This window comes from Mixophyes fleayi, chromosome 8 (assembly GCF_038048845.1).
Source record: "Mixophyes fleayi isolate aMixFle1 chromosome 8, aMixFle1.hap1, whole genome shotgun sequence".
Taxonomy (NCBI): domain Eukaryota; kingdom Metazoa; phylum Chordata; class Amphibia; order Anura; family Limnodynastidae; genus Mixophyes; species Mixophyes fleayi.
Genome location: NC_134409.1, coordinates 32,030,263 through 32,058,238, shown reverse-complemented (window position 1 = coordinate 32,058,238; position 27,976 = coordinate 32,030,263). Strand labels below are relative to the sequence as shown.

General features: G+C 39.3%; 1 protein-coding gene across 1 annotated transcript; it reads right to left on the bottom strand.

Moving 5' to 3' along the window:
• On the bottom strand, positions 1-27,212 carry LOC142099139 (putative ferric-chelate reductase 1). Its single transcript, XM_075182310.1, has 16 exons — positions 27,122-27,212; positions 23,681-23,876; positions 21,754-21,890; positions 18,987-19,081; positions 17,231-17,375; positions 15,364-15,546; positions 14,138-14,236; positions 11,215-11,362; positions 10,998-11,111; positions 8,291-8,406; positions 7,926-8,012; positions 7,523-7,620; positions 6,498-6,556; positions 5,737-5,880; positions 3,087-3,148; positions 1-1,887 (listed from the first exon to the last, which is right to left on the bottom strand). The coding sequence occupies exons 2-16, from the start codon at positions 23,874-23,876 to the stop codon at positions 1,795-1,797; spliced, it is 1,776 nt and encodes a 591-aa protein (XP_075038411.1). The 5' UTR covers positions 27,122-27,212; the 3' UTR covers positions 1-1,794.
• Positions 27,213-27,976: the final 764 nt, after the last annotated feature.

Below are 27,976 nucleotides of genomic sequence, written 5' to 3'. Positions count from 1 at the left end.
TAGTTTTGGTTATTTTATTTTTTTGTCAAATGTCCCGTAAACATAAGTATAGTACATTTTTTACTCTGTATAAACACCAAAAGTCCTTGCGATAAATTACACTAGGGAGGCGTATTGATATTTGAAGACAGACACGGAGATACATTTATGTATATAATGTATATTTAAGAATAGAACATATTTCTATATAAACTGTGCCAAACTTTGTTTTGTTTTTGGCACCCAGAAAAAAAAAATCTGTCACTGTTGATATTTTATATAGCACAATAAATAACATTTTATTTTTTTGTAATCAAATCGTATATACTACACTGCTTCTCTGAGCTACAGGGATTGTACATGTCTAGCATAGTGTAAGAGGACGTGGATTGGATGCAAAAATTCCTCTTTTTTCAGTGGTCATATCCAACCCCCACCCCCACATTATCATCTGCTATGTCAGTGGTTTTGAAATACCTGCTAGTGAGCGTATCTATCCCACAAAATATCTTTGATCATTTAGGTAATTCAACTACCTAAATTGCCTCTGGCTTTATCAAAAGAAATTTGTAGGACCTTTGGACTAGCATATTATCATCATCATTTATTTATATAGCGCCACTAATTCTGCAGCACTGTACAGAGAACTCATTCACATCAGTCCCTGCCCCATTGGAGCTTACAGTCAAAATTTCCTAACACACACACAGGCAGACAGAGAAAGATACTAGGGTTAATTTGATAGCAGCCAATTAATCTACTAGTATGTTTTTGGAGTGTGGGAGAAAACCGGAGCACCCGGAGGAAACCCATGCAAACACGGGGAGAATATACAAACTCCGCACAGATAAGGCCATGGTCAGGAATTGAACTCATGACCCCAGTGCTGTGAGGCAGAAGTGCTAACCACTAAGCCACCGTGCTTTATACGCCAGACTCAGCAGAAACAAAGAATATAAATATATATATGTGCATTCATTGACATTAATCAAAATGATTAAAAAGTTAGAAGTCAGCTTCAATTTTTCTTTAGCTTCGTTGGCTACCTGGCTTCTGGGATTGGCCCAGCTCTGGTGTAACATTTGTTCTCACAGTTATAGGCACCTGCGCTACACTATCACACTGCCAGGTGAAAGCAGAAGCAGCAATCCTCAAAGTAGTGATCTATAGAGGGCCCACGGTAAATACTCTGTAAGGACTTTAAACCCTTAAATTATTTAAAGTCAGTCATGTGAGTACTGACTGTGGATTCTTATATTTTGAAGGACCACTGTTTTTCACCTCCAGGTGAATGCAATGCAGGTCACCCTACTACAGGTGGCGCTATGACCCTTTCAAGTACATACCTGTAGAACAGTGTTTCCCAACTCCTCAAGCCCACCCATCAGTTTTAGGATATCAATGCTTACATACAGGTGACTTGGTGCCTCAAGCAAGGATATCATTGCATGGGAAAGGGGTAAATTGAGGACTGGAGTTGGGAACCACTGACTTAGAAAGACCAAAGCAAAATTTCCCTTTTAAATATACAAAAGTTTGTTAAAGAAATGCCTTTATCTAAGAAAATAGTATATAAAAACTATGTGCCGCACCATTCCTTTAGTAAGACACGCTGAACACTTGGTCACAGCTCAAGGCCCTGTGAGATAAGGTGCATTATATATTGTTTCTGAATCATCTTTGGCGACATCCACAGCACAGCGGCAGGAATGTGAAAGATCAGCGTCCTGAAATCTCTTCTGCATAGAAGACTGAATTGCATAGTTAGACAGGTCTGAACAGCAGCAATAAAGTCACTTTCTTTAAGTGTTTGCTTTATATCTGGTTGATTGCAGCCAAGAATGTTATCAGAAAGGCAAAGTTTCCACAGATGTATATAGTCAGCACAATCTTCTTAAAGGTGTGGCCCTGAAAAGGTAAAAATAGCCCATTTAGGACACAATACAAAACAGCAACGCCTAGCACTATAGAGTAAATGGCAGCAGCTGCCTCTGTTGTCGATTAAATGAATTACAAGCAAAGGAGCTAATTTATTCAGACCTTCTAAAAATGTCTCTAACACAATAGTCACCGACTAGAGAAGTGTTACAAACAAAAAAAAAAAAAGCAAATTCTCAATCTTTAGAGTAATGTAATTCCAATGTTATTATAGTGGACCTGAACATGAAGAACATGAAGAACATGAAATGGAAAGACAACAGATTTATCTTGGCGACCGTGTATTCAACACAAGACTATTACCTGAATACCTTTACACACTTCACCCACAATTTACAGAGTCTTACTAATTAAACTACTAGAAGGGGATTAAATTCTGTGCGGTGCTGTGGACTGCCTCTGGAACGGTCTCCGTAGCGATGCAACATCAGAGAGTTTTCCTCGCACCACAGTGAGGTGTGCAGGAAAATCCACAATGCTGGGGTACAATAGTACTTGGAAATGCGCACAGGCGAACATTACAGTGATTTTCAGTGGCACATTGCAAAAAATTTTTATAATTGAGGTATCTGGACCCTTCCGCCGCTTCACACGGCTCTGCTCGAAAAGAGAGCGCTGACTGCACCTTACAGTAGTGCACACAGCATTGCCCATGTATATTATGGGGATAGGGAGAGTTGGAGAGCAGCCAAGCACTCTCTAAAATTATAGCCCCGCCCCTATGCATGCTGGTCACGCCCACTGGTGGCGTGGTATGGAAACCCCCCTCTGCAAATCCTGCGTTTGCCCCTGCACCTTTGTATTTAATGCCACTATCAGTAGGTAGGTGCTAACTGATACTGGTAAATACCTAAAAAGAGCCATGGGATAAGTAGCGGTCATGAAGTTACTTTTTTTGATGTACCAAGGAATAAGAATATGAAAGTAATGATAACGTAGGAAATATATAGCTTCTGAACAATTAATCAGAAGATCCCAGCCATAATGTCGACCTACTGGACATTCCCAGTGGAGATCATTATGAAAAGTACCTTCAGAATTTTATTTTTAAAGATGTTAAATAATTTAGCTTTTCTTGAGAATAATGGCAATATGTACATTTCTAACATCGACCATCAAAGGACATACATTATGGGTGAACATACAGTATGTATAAGGGGGGCACGTACCCCAAATTTATCACTTGAGGGGTTTAGGATTTCAGCCCGATCTTCTGTCTTTCTTTCAGATTCTGCAGGGAAAAAAAGTTATAAGAAAGCCTGAATATATTCGCAAATACCGTATTTTAGTCAGAACAGTTCAGAGTTGTATGCAGTTGTGATCGTGACAGTGAGCAAGTTGTGCCCTCATCCAGGTGATCATGACAAAATAGAAAAATAAAACAAAAAAAACGCTGGTGCAGCTATCAATGCATTCTCGTTGCCTAAATAGTGGCGGCAGTTCTTATGTGGTCTAACTAATATTCATGAGAATGCAGCCCATCAATTCACTAGGACACAGTGATGCTGAGACACTTTGTGTTTCATTGATGTATTCTAGTTCCTAGGTGAATGCCAGGCTGTATCCCCAGGACTATGATAATATAACACAGCTGCCTAAAGCTGGGTACACACTACAGGGTTTCCGTCCAATAATCGGCTCAACCAGCCGACATACGACCGCTCGTTCGAAAGTCGGGTCAGTGTGTGCAGTGACACGATGGTCGAAAGTCTGCCCAAATGGACGATTGTTGCCTCATTTGGTTGGTCGTAACCGTTCAATATTTTCGTTCTAATGTCCTTTCTGTTGTGTAGTGTGTATAAGTTTCCGACCGATCCACAACAGTGAGTACGAAATTACAATCATTGCTCACGACAGCATAGCTGTAAAAAGTCGCTTATAGGACGGCCACTCTTCCCTTTATCGTCTAAAACAAGGCTAGTGTGTATGCAGTCCATGGACCGAGCGATCGGACCATCGATCGGATATAAAATCGATCGGCATAAAAAGTTGGTGGAAAATTCTGTAATGTGTACCCAGCTTTAGCCATGTTAGGGTGAAGGATACATCATCATCATCATTTATTTATATAGCGCCACTAATTCCGCAGCGTCAAAATTAAGTAGATTTCCCTCTTCTATATAAAATGTCCTGCCCAATCACAGCAATTAAAGGTATTTGTGTAAAAGATTTCTCCACCTAAATAAAAGAAAATATATTTTCAGAAACAACTGCTTAACAGATTGTAGAAGCCATACTTGTTCAAGCACTGAATGCTATCCCCGCAGACTCTGCTCCACTTTCTGTTCCTGACAGTAAGCAGCGGGTAACTACGGTATTTGACAGTTTTCGAGTTTCAGCTTCCCGACTACTTTAGTTTACGATAACGTGGAATGCTGTGATAGCGCACTATACTATAATGTGCTATATTCTAATAAGCTACAATACATGTATGATTCTATGCATTAAATCAAGTCCACATGGTTTTGGTATAAACTGACCTGTTTTTCCTCGTATAAAAAAAATCTCTACGTCCTACCCCTTTACAGCAACTATGTGTTAATAGCAGTTACTATGTATACTCCCATGTTCCAGCGTCGGCTGCCACCACTGCAGGCTGCAAGAGGTTATTACTACAGCACGTGAAGGAGCTCTCAGTAAAACTAGTGTAAAATTAGTTACACAATAGTCCTATCCACACTTTTTGTTGAATCAATGTTTTACCTCTGTTTTGTACTAACCGGGGTAATTCAACGCATTAATGAAAAAAAAAAAAAAGAACACGTACATGTGGATCTTGTGATAAACAGGTAACATGTAAGTGCACACGTGAAAGACCGATCACCAACCCAGTGACTGTGTCCAGCAATATGCACAGGAAATGGCATAGGTTGTACTAGATACCTGATTGGCTTGCAAGACCCCCCCAACACTGTGGGAATGAATGAAACTTTCAACCCACCAATGACAGCATTAATGGAGGAGTCATGTTTATCCAGGTCTGCAGCTGGGAATCCTGAGCAATAGAATATTAGTTTTCCTACATGAGGGTATGCAGCTGACAAAAGAAAAAACAAACAAAAAAACCCCACCCAAATTATAATTAAAATGTATTCAGAGAGGGAGCTTAGTAGCTAACACACAAGAGTTTCATTTCCATCCTGTCTCTCCGAGCCAGGAAGTGGTGGCAAGTGACAATAGTCTGTCATGTAAAGCCGGCAAACAGTATATCATCTACTCATAGTAATGTTTATGTATTTGGTAAGCTCCTTATGGCTGAATATTCTTGCTAAGTAGACCATTAAAAGGACAGTTTTCATTTTTAAACATTGTGGAACATTTATGAAAACGTTTCCCCAGATTATGTAGCAACCAATCAGATGTTAGACATCATTTTACAAACCGTGCCCCATTGCGTTTTTGTAAAGCTGCGATGTCCAAGAGGTATATTTACTAAACTGTGGGTTTGAAAAAGTGGAGATGTTGCCTATAGCAACCAATCAGAGTCTAGTTATCATTTATTTAGTATATTCTACTAAATGACAGCTAGAATCTGATTGGTTGCTATAGACAACATCTCCTCTTTTTCAAACCTGCAGTTTAGTAAATATACCCCCAAGAGTCCATTTGTTCAAGAGTGATTGCTTTGCTTTAGTACAGTTCTAGGAAAATATTACCATGGGTGATGCTATTTTATTGTTGTAAATAAAGTAGAAGCATTTGTCTTAACTGCTGCAGGGGGTAAAGTCAGACAATTTATTGAAGGCTCAGCACAAAACAACTGTTACTTTGGAGCAATAAGTAAGGGGTTTCTTTTGGATTTTACTAACGTGTACTTACCTCTCTGCAGGGTACAGAAGCCGTGAACTTCCAGCAAGATGTCTATGCAGACATGCCACAATATAAATCCCACCATTGTGTAGGTATCCCAGGGATCTGGGAGATCCAGAGCTTGTAAGTCCATCCCCAGGAAGATCGCAACCACTGTATGAGAGGGGAAGATTCTAATATCATTGAGCAAAAGCACATTTTAAGCTGCAGTAACCTAACACAGTGCAGAGAGAAGGTTTGTCAGATATGGTGTTTAAATGCGATTCCCTTTAATGCAGCAGATTGAATTGCACAATTTATCTTTAAAGAGGTTAACAGTCTAAAATCCAAGTTGATCATATATCAAAAGGTTTAGAACCAAATTTCAATGCCATAACTATTTATAAAGGGTTGACAAACGTGGACAATTTCCTCTTTCTACATAGTGATGTCCTTTCCACATTTAGGGGTATATTTACTAAACTGCGGGTTTGAAAAAGTGGAGATGTTGCCTATAGCAACCCATAAGATTCTAGGTTTCATTTTGTAGAATGTACTAAATAAATGATTAATAGAATCTGATCGTTGCTATAGGCAACATCTCCACTTTTTCAAACCCGCAGTTTAGTAAATATTACCACTAGTGTTCTGGTGTTTGCATTTTGTGAGCCAGCGAGTAGAGTTAGATGATTGTCTTCTATTCTGCTCCTTACTTACAGAGCCAACACCCAAGTGTTTTTTATTTTGTTTTTTACAGGTAATATAAAAGGAGATAAAACAGTATACCTTACCTGCCACTATTCTGGCAATGGTACCACTCCCCCAATGTGTCCAGTTAAACAGTGGCCTCCTAGATGGAAAAGAAAAAAAAGTTGTTGTTTTTGTTTTGCAAAGACTAAACCTGAAATATAATTGGAGGACCCTTTACTGTGAAATAAGAAGGATATTAAAGGTCACCAATGAGTTCCAATACTATATAACAACATAACAAGGCACAGGACCAAAACCTGAGCACATTTATACAGGCCTTGGATCTTTGAGGTGACTGCTAATATCCTTTTTACTTTTACAATATGAATACATTATTACTTAGAAATGTCAAAAGGGCGAGTTATTTTACACACTAGTCCCCTTTCCTTACCAAATATAGGGATATAATGTACAGGAGTTTCTACTTATATTCATAACACCTGAATATTATAATCTGATGCATAATGAAAAGGTATCTTGTCCACAAATATATAAGTAAATGCCCCCTGCCTTGAGTATACTTGGCATTCTAGTTCCATTTACTATGTAACTAAGCACAAGCTACTGTCCTGCTATCTGTATTTGAGGTTCAGACATGCTTGCTGCTGGGTCCTTCATTTTAGATTAAATGGCACTTTAAATCAACTATTGGAAACACACCTCATTAAATGTTGAATATTTGAACTTTGTTTCATATATAAATGAGCTAGAAACCACAAACTTCCTGCTTCCGTTTGACAGCAGCTATACATCACTACACTCTGAGCTAGATTGTTGGATTGACTAAATGCTGGCCTAGCCTCCCCCACTTCATATTTTTTTACATCTGGACATGTTGCTGAAATACTCTGTCCAGCTGTTGGCATGCTAAAACTCTGCTTTAATCTTACTCACTTTATCTCCCTCCTGCACAACCGTGTATCCCCTATTTTGAAGAATGAACACAATAGGCGCTCAGACATCAGCAAACTGGACAATGTTCATCAGGTTCAACTGACATCATCTGAGCGCAATTATATTACAGTAGCAGCCTCAATAGTAAGATTCAGAATGCTGGATTCCTTACCTAGGACTGTGAGGTGGAGGTCTGAATACGGCCATAACAGGCTGAAGAATTGCTAAGGCCATAACCACACAGCCCAAATATGGATGAACACCGGCTCGCTGCAAACAAAGTAGAAAATGAGCAGAAACATCCCAATTTCAATTTAGATTTAAAGTCATATATAGAGTGCTCCTATGTGTCCTGATGTTTCCAGGTTGGTCCCTGTCTTTGTGTATGAAAATCTAACCTGAATTCAAACACTTGATACCACCATATTCACAGGATTAAAAGGAAATAGGCATATATATTGGTTCTATTGTGATTAACACATAGAAGGAAATAAAGTATGATCTAACTTCATGCCACATAGATATCCCCAATTCTGTGCATGCAACCAAGTGAAACCAGACATATTTTCACTTACTGTGCTCCAGTGGCCTCGGTAACAAAACGGCAGAACAAAAGCAACACCCGTTAGCACCACTGTCGTGACCATGAGGAAACGGTGTACCTGGCGCAAGAGGAAGAAAACAATTACAATGCCTTAAATCCCAACATTCACACCTTGTTATAAAAGTGTATTCAATGACATGCAAAGAGAAATGCCAGATTGTTACTTGGGACATTAATGAGATATGTAAGGTTTGGGCTATAAATTGTTAGACTGGACTTTTTCATTGCAAAATAGAATTTTATCCCAAATCTCTATGTAGCACCAGCTAATAAACACAAACACTTCTCAAACAAACTAACGGGAATAAAATAAAATAAACAAAACAACGTCCACACCTGGAACCAAATTTTCGCTCCAAATAGTGTTGACGTCGGCCAGACAGGTTTGAAAAAACGGGCGACAAGTACACCAATGCTGACCGTTGTCATCCAGGCCAGGAACATCATGGCACCTAGTGAGGAAAGGGTTAAAAGTCACCAATTAGTGACATGGGCTCCCATGCTGTACACACTAAGGGCTATGCCGCAACGGCCATCCCCAGAGTTGTCCCCAGGGTTCAGCACTTCCTGGAGGGAAATAATGGATTTGCCTGCACATGTGGCTACAAATAGTCAGTTCTTGTTAGACAGTGTGCTGACCATTAACTATAACATCACCATTACAAATGGATGGTATCCCAGTTTCTCCAATCAACTCATGAAAGGAGGACATCAAAATGTTTGAGATACAGTGATGGTACAGAGTTACAATTACTAGGCCACATGTCTTCAAATTTAAATTTTAGTAAACCTTTGCAATATACGATTACTTGTAGAGAAAATTATAAAATAATTAACATATTTTCATTTTTTTTTGTAATGAGTAGGCTCCAGGCAAAGACCTATAGCTGTGTGGTTGTACATCTATAAGTCGGGACACGTGGGAGGGACCCACCAAAGTATGAGGGAAGAAAGGAGTTTTGTTAAAAACGACATTTATTTTAGTGGAAAGCTCCATAAAAAGAGGAGAGGCGGCTCCATCTTGTTATTTTAACTTGCCTAAATTTCATTTATTTTTAGTCTGCTTTTATGTCCAGAAACAACCCCCGTTTACATTTTGCCCCCGCCGGGCTGGTAAACTAGGAAAGCATTTATATAACAAAATTATACACACACCGAAAAATCTTTCTAACCAATGCTTGTGCCTAGATTAGGGAGCACCGAGTAGTTTATCGACTTCAAACACATTATAATGAACTTATTCACAGTATATATATAAAACTTACATTGAGATTATTTGGTATCTGGTTATTGTGCATAGAGACCAGTTTGGTTTGGATCTCCAATGCTTAGAATCATTCTAGAGCAGTGCTTCCCAAACCCAGTCCTGAGGAACCCCTAACAGAGCAGGTTTTCCATATCTCCTTGCTGGAGCACAGGTGTATTCATTACTGACTGACACATTGAAACAGATCCACAGGTGGTATAATTATTTCCTTTGTCACCTGGAAAACCTGCACTGTTAGGGGTACTTGAAGACTGGGACTGTTCTAGACAGTAACAGCAACAGTGCCACCAGACAATTTTCTCCAGAGTCACTGGCTACAACAACTAAACTCTGGGACTAAGACAATGGGAACACCTTTAGCCTCATCTAGCAACAGTGAAGCCCATTGGTCTGCTGTAATTCACAGCGCACAATCATCTCGTCATGCCCTTCCTTAGCAATGGGGGACAAGAAAGATGAAAGTAGAAAAACTAAAATCTTCACTGCTCTGCGGTCTCCCGTCAATTTCCTGTCACTCTGGAAGTGGCAGGTATAGGAGAGCCTTCCTGTCCTGCTGTTCTACAGAGCGCCAGCAACTTTAATCCCTTCCTATTCAGGCTGAAAGAACAAGAGGGTTCAATGAGAAAGGCTGTGTGACAATTCTGATAACAGGAACTCAGTCAGCAACCAACTAAGATGAGTGCAAGGGGCACTGTAAAAATTCCTTTAATTCATTAATTAACAGTTTAATTGCTGTAGTTTTGAAGCCCAGTAAACCTCTTGTACTTTGATTTTAGGATATAGAATTTGGTTTTTTTAATTTGTGTCTGCTTAAGCCAAAAATCTAATAAATCACAACAGAATGTGTAAATTGTGTATTGTTTTTTTGCAATTTTTTTGGTTTACAGCTTCAAGATTGTAATCTTAAGGATTCAATACCGTGGTAGTCAACCTGTTGCTCAGCATCTGATGTGGAACTACAAGTCCCAGCGTACTGGCAACTGTAGTCTTTCTACAGATGGACAGTCACAGGTTGCCCAACCCTAATTTAGAATCTATAATATAAATGTCTAGTGGCGTGTGTTAGTCTCTCTGTGTGTGTGTGGAAAAAATAAAACCAAGCTGCAGCGCCACCTGCTGGGCGGAGTTATACACTGACCCACTAAATTCTTAGTGTGTGTGGAAAAAAAATTCAGAAAGGGCTGAAATTTGGTATACTAAGATGTTTTTAATTTGTTAATTTAATTTGTTAATTGTTAAAAGTGTTTATAAAGATTTAAAAAAAATATATATATATTTCTTGAAGGAGAAGTGACAGTTGGGAGTGGTTGGCGGTTGCCGGGGGTGACAGTGGGGATTGGTTGGTGGTTGAGGCCTGGGCTATGGCCCAAATGCATGACAAGAACCTTTTTAACACCTTAAGTAGCTTGATTTGACTAGAATGCATGAGTATCATGCACGGGTTAACTTGTATCAAATAGGCTGAGAGACACTAATTACTGAATGCTAAGCAGGGTCAATAAGTTATGTTAACACATTGTACAGTGTACAGATAACTATGGTGGTATCTAACATTTTTCAATTATTTTATGAGCATTACTAAAAATGTAATAACTTCTTGGAAGATAACATTCTACATTAATAACCTTGGTATAAAATATAATGAAAGTGGAGCAAGAACTATTGGTCACGTAATTTGTGTCTTAAAAGCAAGGCTGCCATGTGATCATCCTATGGACAAGAAAAAAAAAAAAACATGGGATAAAACTATGATAAACAGAAATATATATGACCCACCATGGAATTTGATGAGTAGGGGAGACCGTGATCCTCCGACATCTTCAGGGGAGCCAGTGACATTATACATTTTGCTGGTTATGAGCGGCTGCCGATGATGTCTAGAAATAGATCCTTAAAGAAAGGGAAAAAAACATAAAACCCCAGAACAATCATTTACAGCACGATTCTTAAAAGGAAGACTGTGAAACATGTAACTAACTATACAGAAACATACCATCCGCAGCATCGCCATCAGCTAAAAATATATAATAGCTGCCGTTCAGCGCAAACCTCTCTGCAGAGGACGGAATGTGGATGTTTCTGCGGAAAGAACATTGAATGATTCCATCTGCCACCCTCCACGTGGTGTCTCGCAGAACGTCCTGGAGCAAAAAAAAAAAAATACACATTTTGGTTCACAGTAGGTGGTGGAAGGGCAAAAACTATCTATCCAATGGCCTACAGTTTAATTTACAAGTTGATTCCATATAAAAGTCTAAAGCAGGCCTGTCCAACCTGCGGCCCTCCAGATGTTTGTGAAACTACAAGTCCCAGCATGCCCTTCCAGCTATCAACTGGTTGTCTACCAGCAAAGCATGCTGGAGCTTGTAGTTTCACAAACACCTGGAGGGCCGCAGGTTGGACAGGCCTGGTCTAAAGCATCTTAAGTTCTGTCCCAGTATAGGAACATTTACAAACATATTTGTAAACGTTCCTCCACCATGACAGATCATCATATACAAAATCTAATCTCATTGGCTAACTAAATGAAAGTCGTCTGTCTTAAGAAACCGAACTTAGGGGATCCGAGTACATAGTCGATCCGGCTCGGTACTGTCGCACACCCTCGGAATCGAAAACAAGGCAAAACCTCATTGTGACGTTGCCGGATCTCGGGAGTTTTGAATTCCTTTTGCGCTTGTGTCATTGCTCTGTCGCTTAGCATCCAGCCAGGTCGCTGCAGTATTTGTCCGAAAGTGTATGAAAATAATATTGTGACCTGTGAGGTGGTCAAAATTGACTGCTAATGACTTCCCGCCCTCTTGATGGAAATTGAGACTTATGCTTCCCTTTCTGGATATAAAATCAATTCACAAAAAAGAGTGCTATCTTGCCTCACAAATTAAATCTGCTTTAGGATCTTAAATCCCCGTCAGGTGGCACTGACAAAAACAAAAACTGAAAGATCTGCTTGTTTACATTACTAAATATTATCATCAGCTCTATCTGGTTAATTATCCCCATCTCCTTTCTCAAGTCAAGAGTGACTTATCACAATACATTTCTTGGGTTGGGCATGTTACCGTTATCAAGATGAACATCCTCCCTAGACTTTTATATATATATATCTTTCAAGCTCTCCCAATACTAGTATCTCCGAAAACTTTTGATTTTTTTGTAGCACATAACCTCAACTTTATTATGTGCTAAAAACCGCCCCAGAATATACTTTAAAATACTACAAAGTCCCTTTCAGGTAGGGGGCCTCTGGGAGTTCCAAACATCAGAAGATATTATCAAGCAGCCCAGAGTCCAGTTAAATATGAGCTCCACTCTAAAACCTGCATTTCTGTTGAAGCTTACTCCACCAGGCTTCCTTCACTTTCCGCTCTCATATGGCTTCCTCCAGCTTGTAGACATAAACATATGAAATCCCACCCAGTAGTGGCGCTATCTCTGTCAGTCTGGGACAGGGTTAATAAAGATTATGCTTTAGCCCTAGACACTTCTGCAATTGTTCCCATTTTTGGCAGCCTCAACTTTCCACCTGACCCATCATTCTCGACTCCTTGCTTGGCAGCTGGCATCAGGTTTCCTAACGATTTGACTCGCTCAACCTCTTTCCCTCACTTTGCAGACTTATAAGCTTCACCCAACAATCCACATGAGTATTTTTATCCATTCTTGCAAATCAGAAACTTCCATGCATCCAGGGTTCCTGATTTATGACAAGGCCTCCCACTACATTTAAATTGCAATGTATGAGACAGACTTCTTTTTATTATAAGCTCAACGCTCATTCCCTGGGTCTCAGACTGATGACCCGCATGAACGTGTTTGGGAACTGGATATTGGGGAACCTTCCACTCTCCCGTAAATTCTTTCTACCACCCACTGCCACAAAACACCAAATCAAGATAAAGCGTTATTTTATTTCGGCTGCCATCTGCCAGCTTACAGCAGATTAGAAATCACAAGCTCCCCCCTCTTTTGCTGCCGTATTATAGTGAATATAGTACGTATACTGCTTGTAACACATGACTGCCATTATTAATAACTCTGCAAAATATTTTACGAAAACCTGGGAATCCTGGGCGTTACGTAACAATATCAAACTAACTTTCATGCCTTAAGCTTTTACCCTTCATAAAACACTTTGCTTTCATATACCTATTCCCCTCTTCCCCTCTTCTTACTCCCGTTCCCTCTGGGCTCTATACTGCCCCCCCCCTTTTCTCCTCTCTAAATATAAACCCTGCTTGACAATCTTAATATGCCTACTATTTACCAACAGTTATCTTCTGAAAACCGGTTATGTTTGTATTAGAGATATACTATATTTATGTTTCAGATGATTCCCATTTTTATCTCATTACCACTACTTATTTTGAGATGCACCTTTCTGTTATTGTTATACATCTGAAGATACTGTTAATTTTTTCCGTTCATTTGTTATTGTAAGATTGTTCAACCTTGTAATAAATAAAGCTAATAATAAAAAATATATTACACATAGCTTGGACCATAGCCAGCCCATAACTTTCCATTAAAGGGTTTTCTCCTCCTCAAAATATGTGCACTTAGCCCCCCCACCCCCAAGTTGTCCCACTCCTGGTGGGGTCTTGAGGCGTGTCTGCTTGAAATTTCTTCTATACTGCAAGAGTTAAGGTTGACAGTTATATAATCTTTCCCTCAGCACTGTCACAAACAATCCATTCCAAAAGTTGGTCTGTTCGGGCCATGTTTTAGATGTTTTATAAGTACAAGAACTGTCTGCTCCTTGACAAATCTTTTTCATCCTGTTATTTAGAAAAGTGTGTTCTGTGTGATCAGAAAAGGCTGCTGCGATGGTAAAAATAAAGTTTGTAACAAATTCATGCTGTGATGTCAATTAATGTATCTATAACATAACACAAAGAATCAGACACCAAACTTACCGGAGATGCCAGCTCTGGGTGTGTTCGTCCTGTGTTGTAGGCAGGGTTTATTTCAATATTTTGCCCATCAATCACGCACAAGTAGACATCATCATCACCCTGTGTGTAAACAAGTACACTAAGTGCTAAGGAAATTCTGAATATGTTTTACACTGAGATTTCACAATCAATATTGTATATTTTTTCTGCACACACACACACACACACACACACACACACACACACACACACACAGAAATACAGAATATTGACAACAAATTAGCTGAGCCGCTTCCCTTCGAGCCAAGAGCATTACATTGGGATGCTGGACCACTTCCTCAGATAGCAAGTCCATTTGAGCAGAAAGACGCCAGGTACCAGGACCTCAGGAAAGACTGACTTTTATTAACTCTCTGAAAGCCAGTGGTTAAGGTTATGTGTAGGCTGGTAGCATTCTCCTCACTTGATAGAGCCTAGAGTAAAAAGTTTTCAAGGTAGGGCATCACTATGATGCCCTGTAATCAGACTAGTGGCGGACATACCATTGGTGTGGCAGGTGCGTTACATGGAAATAATGGGGCCTGCTGCATGGCAGATGCAGAGGGTTAGGTGCCCCGGTTCCCTCCTCCCCACAGCTTGCTAGTTCCACCACTGAATCAGACTAACATGTAACACCCTAAAAATCATCAAAATTCCACAGAGAAGTTCCCTAAACTGGAAGTGCGATCCAGGACTGCAAACTGAAAAAACCAGTCGCACTTGGCAGAACGTGGGGGTACGCGTCTTTGCTATTACTGGGGTAGATCATTCTTTTCTCTGCTCCAGCACCTCATGAAAATAAGATAGGGCTGATCAAAATTAGCCAGTGCCTCAATGGTTCCTAGCAAATGGATGGACTATATACTGGTACAGCCCACAAAATGGATTCCTAATTATGTGTAAGCAACAGGCCGACTTTTGTGTACAATATATGTATCAGAGCCTGCAAATGAAACAGTACAATTTGATGGCTCTTAAATAGTAGAGAATTAATAAGGTCTTGTTGCCCCCCCCCCCCCCCCCCCACCACACACACACACACACTATTACGTTCCTTGTTATGTATGTGTCTTGGTTATGTTTTTGTCCCCTTGCAAAATTTCAATACAAATCTTTATTGTTAAAAATGTCACATCAATGAGCTCTCAGTTTATAAAATAAGCAACCCTAGGAGCACCAAAAGTTTCTGTTCTGGTTTGAACGCTTACCATCCACTGGTCATGTGATAGGGCAAACGACACATAACCTTTTCCTGGTCCGCTCATTTCAATCATCACAGAGCCATCTTCCCGTTTGAAGGACAGGAAGAAGCACTGCGTGTTCCGCTCCGGATCACACGAAGAAGGGTTTCGCACACAGAATTTGCTGCTTCCACAACCTGATGCGCTGAACTAAAATATACAATCATAATAAGCATTATTCAGTCACATGTTTTTATATATCAATATATAAATATTACAACTTTTATTGCTGGGTAAATCTAGGGCACTACTATAATAAACTTGCATGGTCTGAGCTGCACAAAAGAAAATGCCTATGCTGCTTATGAGATAAAGTAATAATGAAGTAAAAACAGCCTAAAGAACACAAGTTATAGCAACTAAAGGATATGTAAATGGCAAGGAAATTATCAGAGGTCAAAAACAAAAAAATAAAATTGTATTTATATGATTAATGAACTAAATAGTGTAGTAGGGTAACAGTTTAGCTAATGATACAATTAAAATGTAATTTTTTTACTCCTTAACCCCTGATATGAATAGTTACCATTAATATATATTTTACTTTTTAGGTCTTATGTGCTTTAGGCTGTTCAAACTAGGGCACTATTATATCTAAAAAATGATTCATACGCAAGTCATTTGGCTTATAATTTTTTATTTTGGGCACTGGATGATTTCTATTGTACCTGTGGACAATATCTTATCTTACATTTCATACACTGCACGACAAAGATAGTCAGTCATTAGTGTAGTTGACCCCATATAAAACTAGGATTTTCAGACCTTGCAATTTTTCATGCAATAAAATTCACTACCATATTACTGATTAATCTTATAAAAAAAACTGAGCAATATTGTTGTTCAGAAAAAGGTTGTAGATATGCAAGCTATTGCTTAGTGACAAAATAGACTTACAAAACCCACCTCATCATTTTTTTATAACCAACTCCTGTTTAGAAAAAGGGACTGCTGGGAAAATCCATTTAACTGGATGGGGGAATTCAAGCGATAAAGTTTGTGCAAAGTTTCTCTCAGAATACCCTTCATTTTAATCAGCACGAATAACAGTATAAAGCATATAGCTAATCAAACAGAAGTAATGTTTTAGCATGTCGTCTCTTTAAAATCCTACAGAATACATACTACTTAAACATACTTGATTTGGGTACACCATTAGATGGGGTCACTGATTCCTAGGACAGTCATCATCGTGATCATCAGCTATATATATAGAGCTACTAATTCCGCAGCGCTGTACAGAGAACTCACTCACATCAGTCCCTTCCTCATTGGTGCTTACAGTCTAAATTCCCTAACACACACACAGAAAGAGACTAGGGTCAATTTGAGAGCAGCCAATTAACCTACCAGTATATTTTCGGAATGTGGGAGGAAACCGGAGAACCCAGAGGAAACCCACGCAATCACGGGGAGAACATACAAACTCCACACAGATAAGGCCATGGTCGGGAAACAAACTCATGACCCCAGTGCTGCGAGCCAGAAGTGCTAACCACTGAGCCACCGTGTCCTACACGTACTCCCCTCCAAGCTTACTGTTTTGCCCCTTTTAAACAGGCAGGTTAGCAAGTTCACAGAGGAGGTGCCTTTACACCAACCTTCTACACTAATAGGGTAGAGGTTTGTGGCATGGGAACGTTACAACCATTATGGATAACAGGAATGGCGCATACAACGAAAAGAAAGTATGCTTTGTTTTCTATTTTAGCTGTTCTCAAAACTAAATTTAGTTTTGGGTGAAGTTATCTTTTAATAGATTTAAACCGGTCTGAATAGGCTTCTACTTTGACAGCAGCATGGACCACTTGACTAATTAGACAGTGCATCTTACCCGTTTTGTAAGAGATGACTTGGGTGGCACACTTGACAATGTGGTAGTCACATTTTTAGGTGCGATGGGTGGAGCACCACTTTGAGAAATAACTGGTCCTGGAATTTTCACCCAGTAAATTGAATATTTTTCAACAACAGTTGCTCTAAAAACAAAAACAAAAATCCATCTGAACTTTGCATTCAACACAAAATAGAGAATTTGGTATAATCCGTTTTCTATTAGTTCTTTTATCAGCATCACAGCTTTTAAAATGTTGTGTTCTTGGAAACATAATGCACATGTCATCTGGTGTGTGTGCAAAGAATGTGGCCTTTCAAGTCTGTGAGGTTTGAGAACTGATTTGCACCGTAAGGCAGGTTCATACAAATCGCTGTCTATTCTAGGCCTCAAAATGACCCATTGACAATCTAATGTCACTTAACAAGGAAGCAATGAGTAAATGCTGTGCAGATGTATGCCTAAAATGAGGCTGCTAAAGGCAGCTGCCCCAGGCAGTAAGCTTTGGGGAGGGGCAGAAAAATGAATGGAATATTAAACATTCCAGTTTTCTATGCGAGGTTCTATATTAGTTGTATTTTCCTCATCTAAATCTAAAAGTCATATACATAGGTTTATGGCAGCTTATATAATGGATAATAAGGGTGCTATTTTAGTTGCTGCCTAAAGACGAAAATTGGCTCTGTTGAAACTGTGTTTTCTACAAGTGGTAAAAAACGTAGCACAAAAAAAAAAAGGATATCAAGAAAATAAAAAATACAACTTTTATCTTGCACTATAAGTCTCAACACTGGTTTCCAGTGAATAGATATTATGCAACAATTGGAGAGTTACAAATTGCCTACTCAGGTGCAAAAGGACACTCATTTTTGGAACGTCACTCAGATTTATTCCACTTTTCATATAAACTGGAACTTGTGTTCTTACCATCAATTAAAATTTTTTGCTATAACTTTCTTTAAAAGAGGATCGCTGCCACAATTTAGACAGTACCTTATTATAAAAGTAAAGATCAATCAAACTTATATTATAACTGATATCTAATGCTGATTTTTCTCTATTGCTTTCTGGTCCTGGCTTTAAAATATTAACAGCTTTTTTTGGTCTAGTTCCTGTATTCTCTTCACCCTGGCTGCCGGAAACACCTGGTTCATTATAATGTGCTATACGGTGTTACTGATAAGATAGTATAGCTCATATTATAATGTGTTATCACAGTATAGGTGTCAAAGGAGCCTGTGGAGGTAACTATCCAACACTATAAGCATAACAGCCTACAGATGAGAAGCACAGTCTGCCGTGGTAGTCAATGCTGGATAGATATTATATGGAAAGTAATGCTACTGCCTGATATTTAAATGAGGTACATTCTAAAGTGTGCTGGAATATGTTAAAATTCATTTTAGGTGAAGAGCCCCTTTACTTGAAGCAGCAATCCCATGAACAAAACAACATGCTGAGAGCTTTGAGCCTGTGTCTGGCAGCCATACTTGTCATCTCTCCACAGACATTTTAGAAAGCAGATAATGATTTGTAAGAGTATACCTAAGAAGAATCAAATGCAAGCTAAAAAAAGTTCTTAACTTGCTATTTAAAGAAATAACCTAAGTGGGATCGTTGCCTTAATGCACATTTAACACACTAGAAAAATGAACCGTTTGTAGCCCATGCTATATAACCTATTGCGTGAGTATTTGCTTATTATAATGCAATAAACCATGTATAAATGGACTTAGGAAGCCTCATGCTCACATACAGGAACTGGACATGTTGTGGAGCATCACTTGGAGCCACCCAATAGAATTCCACCTGTTCCTTCCTTCTCTTGTTGGTCTGACTAACAGCAGAATTCTGAAATAGAAAACTTTAGGTTACACAAGTTAGACACACCACTACTTATTTGTCTCAACATCTGACAAAACTGGAAATAACACATAGGGCTAGATTTACTAAGCTGCGGGTTTGAAAAAGTGGGGATGCTGCCTATAGCAACCAATCAAATTCTAGCTGTCATTTTGTAGAAGGTACTAAATAAATGAAAGCTAGAATCTGATTGGTTGCTATAGGCAACATCCCCACTTTTTCAAACCCGCAGCTTAGTAAATCTAGCCCATAGTGTTTATATCAAGGGTCTGTGAATCTTACAAATGTACAAGCACCACTGTATAGTTACTGTAGAATAATCAGTGCTTCCGTTCTCCACTACAGTCCGCTTCTCTCTCCCTCTCAAAGGGTTGTCAGAAGAACCAATCGAGAGACAGGAGGCAGCGGCCTGTAGCAAAACTGCTGTTATCTATGCTATATATGTCATTATTATACCATCAAACTGCTCCTGGTACCAGGTGCTTAGAAGATGTGGGGAAACTGCATAATGTCTCTGAATCTACTAGCATTTATTCCCTATGACAGATGAAAACTACAGCCATTATCATGCAGCATCTGCTTGTAGCTTCAATCTACTGCCAAAACTGGGTACCAAGGATAAGGAGTAATCATGCTCCTTCTCTGCATCTCCAGAGAACTGTGTGGCAGCGGCAGCCTGAAGGTACAAGCAGCCACAGAAAGGAAAGAGAAGAGAGCAACACGTGGGGAGAAGGGAGAGAGAGAGCGATAGAAAGATTATTGTCTAAAATGCATTTAAAAACTAAGGAGGATGGAGGAGCTGTCCTGCTTGTTTCCCCTTACAATCAAGTCATTAAAGGGAATGGTATCACGTCGCAGATGGCGCATGCCGAAGATCCATTATGTGCACCCACTTACGTTGGCACATATATAGTGGAGAGCGCCAGCCAGGTGTGATGACATCATCAAAACATGCCTGCGAACAGTACACTCACGTGTGTGTGTGCAATGATGTCCATATGAGCGCTAAGGACAAGTGGACTTTATAAACCCAAACGATGCCCTCCACAGGTGTCTTACATTTGGACGGCCGACACGCAAATAGTACACCCCTCCACTTCTTCCACACAAAGCATATGGGGACAGCACAAATATATGTTCGGAGAGATATAAGAATATATGGAGACCTGATGTGATATGAGGAGGTATGGAGACTCCATAAATTCAGATCAGCCTGCTTATTAATAATTTGAAGTACGCACATTACTTAAAATATTCTATTCAAATTGGATGATTTACTACACTATAAGCCCAATTCATTAAGGAGCATAGCTGGCAGTTCAGGGAGGGAATGTGGAAGGGAAGTGGCGTTCGATTCAAATTCTGGACATCTCTAGGGTACTTGCCGTATCTCTTGCTCACGCTACAATTCTAGTCTAAGTAATGCAGTGCCCTGTCTAGTGGGCACAGCAGACCGACACCCATATTCAACACTACACAAATCCTCATAGCCACCCCTTGTTGAATACAAACGTGTGTATACACGCAGTGTTTTAAAAAATACATAAAATCGCATATTACGGTAGTTTTGCATGCCAGAATGAATCAGGCCCTACATGCACACTTTTGTTCCTTTTCTGCTGGTGTCATTGCTAAGATCAGGATGTCCCACCAAAGTTGATGACTGGACATGAAGAAAACTCATCAGGGAGCCATCAAGATCTGCAGCAATTTCTGTCGGGAACTTCATGCCTGGGCTATGAGGTAGAGTCTTAAAGCAGAAAACATTTATCACAAAAAAGAGCACGCAAGCATCCAAGCCGTGGGAAAGATCTGATGGGACCAAAGTTAAACCTTTTTGTCCTTAATTCTAAATGATATGTCATCACCCAAAGAACACCATACCTAACTGTGAAGCAAGCTATGCAGCTGCTCCTTTTCAGCTGGAAAAGGGGAACTAGTCCGGCTATAGGGCCTAATAAATAACTGAAAATATCAATATATTTTGACACGAAACCTGGTGGGCTCTGTCAGAAAGCTGAAAACGAAGAGATATTTCACCTTCCAACAGGACGATCCAAAACACACATCGAAGTCAATCAAGGAATGGCTTCAGAAAAGGAAGATTAAAGTCTTGGAATGGCCCAGTCATAGCTCAGACCTCAATTCCATTGGAAATCTGTGATTGACCTGATGAGGGCTGTGCACAGGAGATCCCGTCAATTTGATGGACATTTTGTTTTGCAGGGAAGAGAGGGACACAATTGCAAAGTTGAGAGACTTACTCAAAAAGACTCACTGCTACATTCAATGCAAAAGAGGTTTCATTAAAGTATAGTTTTCGTGTGTGCACACTTCTGCAACCATGGTATTGTAGGATTTTCTATTTTCACTTGTTTTTCACTTGAATTTTGTTGGTCGCAAGGGTACATTAAAGGGTCTGATATGATTTATCTTGATTTCATCACAAACACCAACTCTTTCAATAAGGGTGTGTAGACTTTTTATATCCACTGTATAGTGATAAATTCGTAACGCAAGAGTGATTTCAGAGCAGAAGAGGGACGGTATTTTTGGGTTATCTGGAAACTGCCTTTGCATTTGATTATTAATGGGATTAATTATTAATTGGTCATTAAAGTATTTACCTTGCTATTAACTCCTCTTTTACAATAACTTACCTGGACTCCGTCACAGGTCAAGAGCTGGGAAACCTGATCATCAATTAATGAGAAAGATCCCACTGCATCGCCGTCTAAATTTTCTCCGTTTCGTGCCTGAATGAAGAATCCAGAAAAGCGTGGTCCGGACAAAGTGACTGAAATGTGGAGAAAAGGAATATTAATAGACATGGAGAGCTTAAAAGTTACATGTCAGAAAAATCATTCATAGCTTATGTGATGGGGAGAGAAAAAAACCGGTCTTTATGAATACAGGAGGCAGCTATTTTCTGGGCTGGATCAATATTCATGAGAATGTAATGACATCACTGTTTCCTGGTGAATTGTATTATATGACATAATGCAGCTGTTACCAAGCATTAACATTTATTAGTCATCATTAAAAAAAAAAAAGCAAAAATCCCCCTTTCGCTATCACAGTCGTTTTTCTTGAAGAAATCATATTTTAGTTATATATTTAAAAAAATGTCTCCATCTGGTCCTGGGACATTTTCTGTCACAAGAAGCTCCAATACTGAAATAAGAGAGCAGAGACGCACTCAACAGCGTTCTATTAGAGTTGTTACAGTGCTTTGGTAGACATACACAAGTTTTGGTCTATTTTCTCAGTGCCATCTAATTCTTATTTCATATTTTAAAGACAGCAGTGTCATTTTATGTGTGTGCAATAATACCAATTAGCGGACTGTAAACTGTAGAAGAGGCTTTCTAGGCACCCATCATCTATTCTATGCACATGCTGAACACGTAGGACCTGAGTTATTAAGCAGAGCAAAGCATAAAACAGGAGTAACTTTGCACCTGGGCAAAACCATGTTGCATTGGAGGGGGAGGTAAATTTAAAATGTGGGGAGAGATTTATAGTTGGGATACGGCATGTCCTAGATCAACTTTAAACTTCAGTGTAAAAATAAAGCTATTATGTATTTGTGTGCTAGATGAAAAACAGCCAGTAATTAACATATGTGCAAAAAAAGTAAACTAATTTGCACCCCTTGCAATGTAAAGCTGGGTACACACTACACTGTTTTCGTCCAATAATCGGCTCAAACAGCCGCCATACGACTGCTCGTTCAAAAGTCGGGTCAGTGTGTGCAGTGACACGATGGTCAAATATCTGCCCAAATGGACGATTATCGCCTCATTTGGTTGGTCGTACCGTTTAATATTTTCGTTCCAATCTCGTTTCCGCTGTTTAGTGTGTATAAACTTCCGACCGATCCACAACAGTGAGTACGAAATGACAGTCATTGCTCACGACAACATGGCTGTAAACAGTCGCTAAAGGGACGTCTACTCTTCCCTTTATCGTCCTAAACAAGGCTAGTGTGTATGCAGTCCATGGACCGAGCGATCAGACCATCGATCGCATGTAAAATCGCTCGGCATAAAAAGTTTGTCGAAATTACTGTAGTGTGTACCCAGCTTAACATGGTTTGTCCCAGAGAACATTTACTCCTTTTTTTGCCTTACTTTCCTTTCCTTTGCCTCAGGCCTATTGTGTACTTATTTATAGCCTAGTATGAAATTCTGTAATGAATCTTATTTGCTAGGACAGTTTCCCAAACTCAGTCCTCAGGTACCCCTAACAGTGCATGTTTTCCATATCTACTTGCTGGAGCACAGGTGTATTCACTACTGACTGACACATTGTAACAGATCCACAGGTGGTATAATTATAATGTGTCAGTCAGTAATGAATACACCTGTGCTCCAGCAAGTAGATATGGAAAACATGCACTGTTAGGGGTACCTGAGGACTGGGTTTGGGAAACATTGTACTATGCTAATAACAAAAAAAAAACAGCAATTTACCAAACTGGTAATATACTTGGTGGACAGTCACCATATCGACCCCATTAATAAATACATTCAGGTCATATTAACAAATGGGTTTATATTCTTTTTTTGGTTTTGTAATTGTTACCTTTGATGCGATCTCCTGGTTTTAACACAGTTGTGTCCACAGTGATGTTATGAATGATTTTAGTTTGAGGGTCGTGACCGTGTCTCGGTTCCATTGTGTCGCAGGCTTTAGTGACTTTTCCATTTGGGTAGCTGATTACAGGTGCAATAGTGCAACCCAGCAACCAGAGGAAGAACGCACAAGCTACTGCAGTCATCTAACCAAAGAAAGACAAACAAACAGTTTAGCAATTGTACCAAAATTGACCAAATTAACCAAACATTGTGCCGTTTGTGGGCTTTAAAATGATGGCTGTACCTGATCAAAATCCAATCCGATTGGATAGGATTTGATCAGATATAGCAGAAAACAAGATTAAACGACACGCAGTGAGTGCAATATATAGAAAGTCATTGTTTTACCCTGAAGTGCAGGCAGCATTGTGAAGCACTTTGATCTAGTTGTTCGGTCTGATGACTGACAGTGTAATTGGTCACTCACACATATTAATATTTGCTGTACCGTAGATTGCAAAATGTGTACAGGAAAACATAACTTTACCCCACAATAACTTTAACTCGAATACAATCTAATAAATAATGATAAAAAAAACCTTTGCATGTATATTTCTTAAGTGTTTAAATAGTTATTTTATAATGGGCAAATTGTATTTAGGTGGTCCTATAAAAATCACTTTCTACAAGTACTAACATACTTAAAAAAAGATGTACAGGAGTATGATATAAACTATCACCAAGACATTTTAATACAAAAATTTGGATCCTGAGCACATGAACCTACTGTTTATGAAACCAATTTTCTGAGACAACTTCTAGTTTAGCTATCATCATCATCATCATTTATTTATATAGCGCCACTGACTCCGCAGCGCTGTACAGAGAACTCACTCACATCAATCCCTGCCCCATTGGAGCTTACAGTCTAAATTCCCTAATACACACACACAGTCAGACACACAGACTAGGGTCAATTTGTTAGCAGCCAATTAACCTACCAGTATGTTTTTTTAGAGTGTGGGAGGAAACCGGAGCACCCGGAGGAAACCCACGCAAACACAGGGAGAACATACAAACTCCTCACAGATAAGGCCATGGTCGGGAATTGAACTCATGACTAAGTGCTGTAAGGCAGAAGTCCTAATCCCTTAGCCACGTGCTAGCTATGTAAATAAAGTATACAGAACAGGTTTTTAAATTTATTTCTACTATTTGCATATGGTTTGTTGTATCCATTGTGGAAAACACACTTTGACATAAGGATAGCGAGATCTTCCGGAGATGTTTGAGTATTTTTATATACAGGGGATGGGTTAACCAGTGCGGTTATCATCGAATGTTCAGTGTATGATCTTGTTGTTGAATGAAAGACTCTCTGATTATTAAATTATCATCAACTGTAGCGAACGGCTGTTTACATTTTTGCTATGAACTACTGTATACTGTTTTATTATTTATTCTGTAATATATCGATAGATCTATAGATTTTATGCTTGCCACAATAACTCCTATCCACTGCTGTATATTTATTTTTAGTTGAGCTATGTGTCTTATTTGCAAATGGATGTTATGTTAATGTTGTCTACATTCATTAAATATTGGGACTTCACTAGTGGCAACTGTGGGAAAATAGAATGTGGAAATCGACCTGAAAATGGTCTACAAATGTATGTAGTCCTAATACAATATGACAGATTTATAGCAAGTAAGTTCCACTGTTCTACAGTAAGCAAACAGCAGGTGGTGCTATAAAGACAACACATAGGAACATAACTTGTGCAAATAATGCTTAACAATATGATTTTTTTCCCTGCAACATTGTTATATACGATAAAAAAGGGTCAAAAACAAACCACAAAATAACACACAAATGGCTGATGTGCAGTGCAAAGCCAGCTTTGGTCCTATCACGCTGCTCTATTTGCACGAATGCACTTAGATTTCCACCAAAGTGCACTAGTTTGCAGAGCAAGATAGCAGAGTCTAGGAGCTGGCAGTTTTCCTTTCAAATTAACGTCTAGACACACATCTGTACCTAATTTTCCAGAGCAGCGCAGATATGATAGTTACGTAGAATGATTATTGTTATGAGATAAGACTGCTTTCTGCTCTATATGCATATTTATCTACTAGGTAGCTGCTTAAAATTCTCCCTACAATTTTCCTCAATATAAAATGCACCCCCAACCCTTGTTACCTGAAGCTCAATGTTCTAGTTTCCTCACAAGACCTACTGGTAGGGTAACTGGCTTCTGACAAACTTTACCATAGTGTGTTTGTGTAGTAGAGAATCTAGACTGTAAACTCCACTGGGGCACAGTGTGATATTAATGATCAAACATTTTCTGAAAACAGCTGTGTAATATGTTAGAGATATATAAATGGAAGATAATAATAACTCTAAAGTTCTATTGAAGAGATATGAGGGTATATTTACTAAACTGTGGGTCTGAAAAAGTGGAGATGTTGCCAATAGCAACAGATTCTAGTTACCATTTATTTAGTACATGGTACAAAATGACAGCAAGAATCTGATTGGTTGCTATAGGCAACATCTCCACTTTTTCAAACCCACAGTTTAGTAAATATACCCCATGGAGTTCTCCAGCTTCAGTTAACAGAAGGATTCTCAGGGGTGTAGAGGTCATGTTATATGAACATGCCCCTGTATAGAAAATATTCGCTATACAGCTTTTCTCTTATTAGGAAGAAATAAATGTTTGCTTGTTAGCACATAAGTGTGGAATCACTTTTGGACATAAAGATTAAGTCCACAAAATAAAAACTTACAGATCAAAGAACACATAACAGCAACAACCAATTTTGCACTACATCAGGGGGAGATAAAATTATTTTAAATTTATAAGCATGTCCACAAATCTGAAGCACCAACAACACCAGAAAAGTTAGGTTTCTAGAAGTAAATATTTAGGCACAATGACAACCTGTCTCCTGAAATTAAATAGATTAAAAAACTGTAGTACACAAGATATAGTTTGGGGACAACACTGCCCTTTGAACATAATTAAAGTTCAGAAGAAAATATTTAATTGACATCTTGCATCTGTCAGTCAGGAAACTAAAGAACCATGCTGCAATATACTCCATAACAAGCTACTAACAATGAAACACTCCTCCACACTATTATTGCTAAAAAGGAAATGACAATAAAAGTATCAAAATTAACTGCAATAGTAAATGTAACTATAGTACACAATTACACACATAGACAAGGAAGTGATATGTAATGGCAGGAACACCAGTCCAACCTACACCAGCCACAGGCAAAGCTAAACATTCCAGTTTAACCAGCTAGATGGCAGAATATAGTTCATACACGTGGAGCTAAAGCAGGTGCTCCGCAGCTCTAGGTGACATATTATGTATAATTAGATATATATATATATTCAGCCCTAGCTGTGCTCTGTTCCTTCCTGTAACATACCGTACACCGGACAGCACCCACGACTCCAGCAAGAACGCAGACGCGTCACTGAGCGCACCAGCGGCAGCAGTGGGACTAGTAGAGAGGTGTATCCACCCCGGTCACTGCTCCGCTCATTGGGTGTAACCGCTATAGGCGTGACTTCCAAGGTCTCGTCACTGCTTTACTAGCATTCTGAATGGGGAGATCAATGACAGTATTGTTCAACATTGATCGAATGGTAGATAATTTGTAACCTGTGCACAACGCCTAGAGTTTTGCTAGGGACAAGTAAACTTTGAAACTTAAAGTGGCCTCTTCACTTATAAAGGCATTTAGACAATGTAAATATCCAGGTCTCATAAAAATTCCTGCTTTGAAGAGTCCTTAGACCCAAAATCCCCGATCCTCGACTCCAATCTGTCACTCGGGCTGATGTATACATGGCATACGTTCATTCAGTGGCCTCCTTCCCTGCTGTATATTATTATGTGATGGTGCTTGCAGTGTTGTGTTTTGTAAGCAGCAGTGTTATATGATCGTTTGCACCTCTGTGTTCATGCATACAAGAATAAGTATAAATGTGCATGTTTAATAATCCATCTTGTGTCCCAATACCTGTCAGTGGGATCCATTTACCTGGGAAACACCACTCTGCTTTACATGGTATTGCTAAATGGACACCTGAAGGGCCTGCTTCATCAAGGCACACATTCTGAGCTTGTTTAAAAACAAACGTAAATCGTCTCTGCCTACTTCCGAATTCAACAAGAAACAGATCTGAACAGGGCCCAATTAAGGGTTGTGGCCGCCCTAGTCTATTTCAGCCATAGTGCCCCCCCATCCTTCCCCAAATATAGACTATTTCAGCAGTCT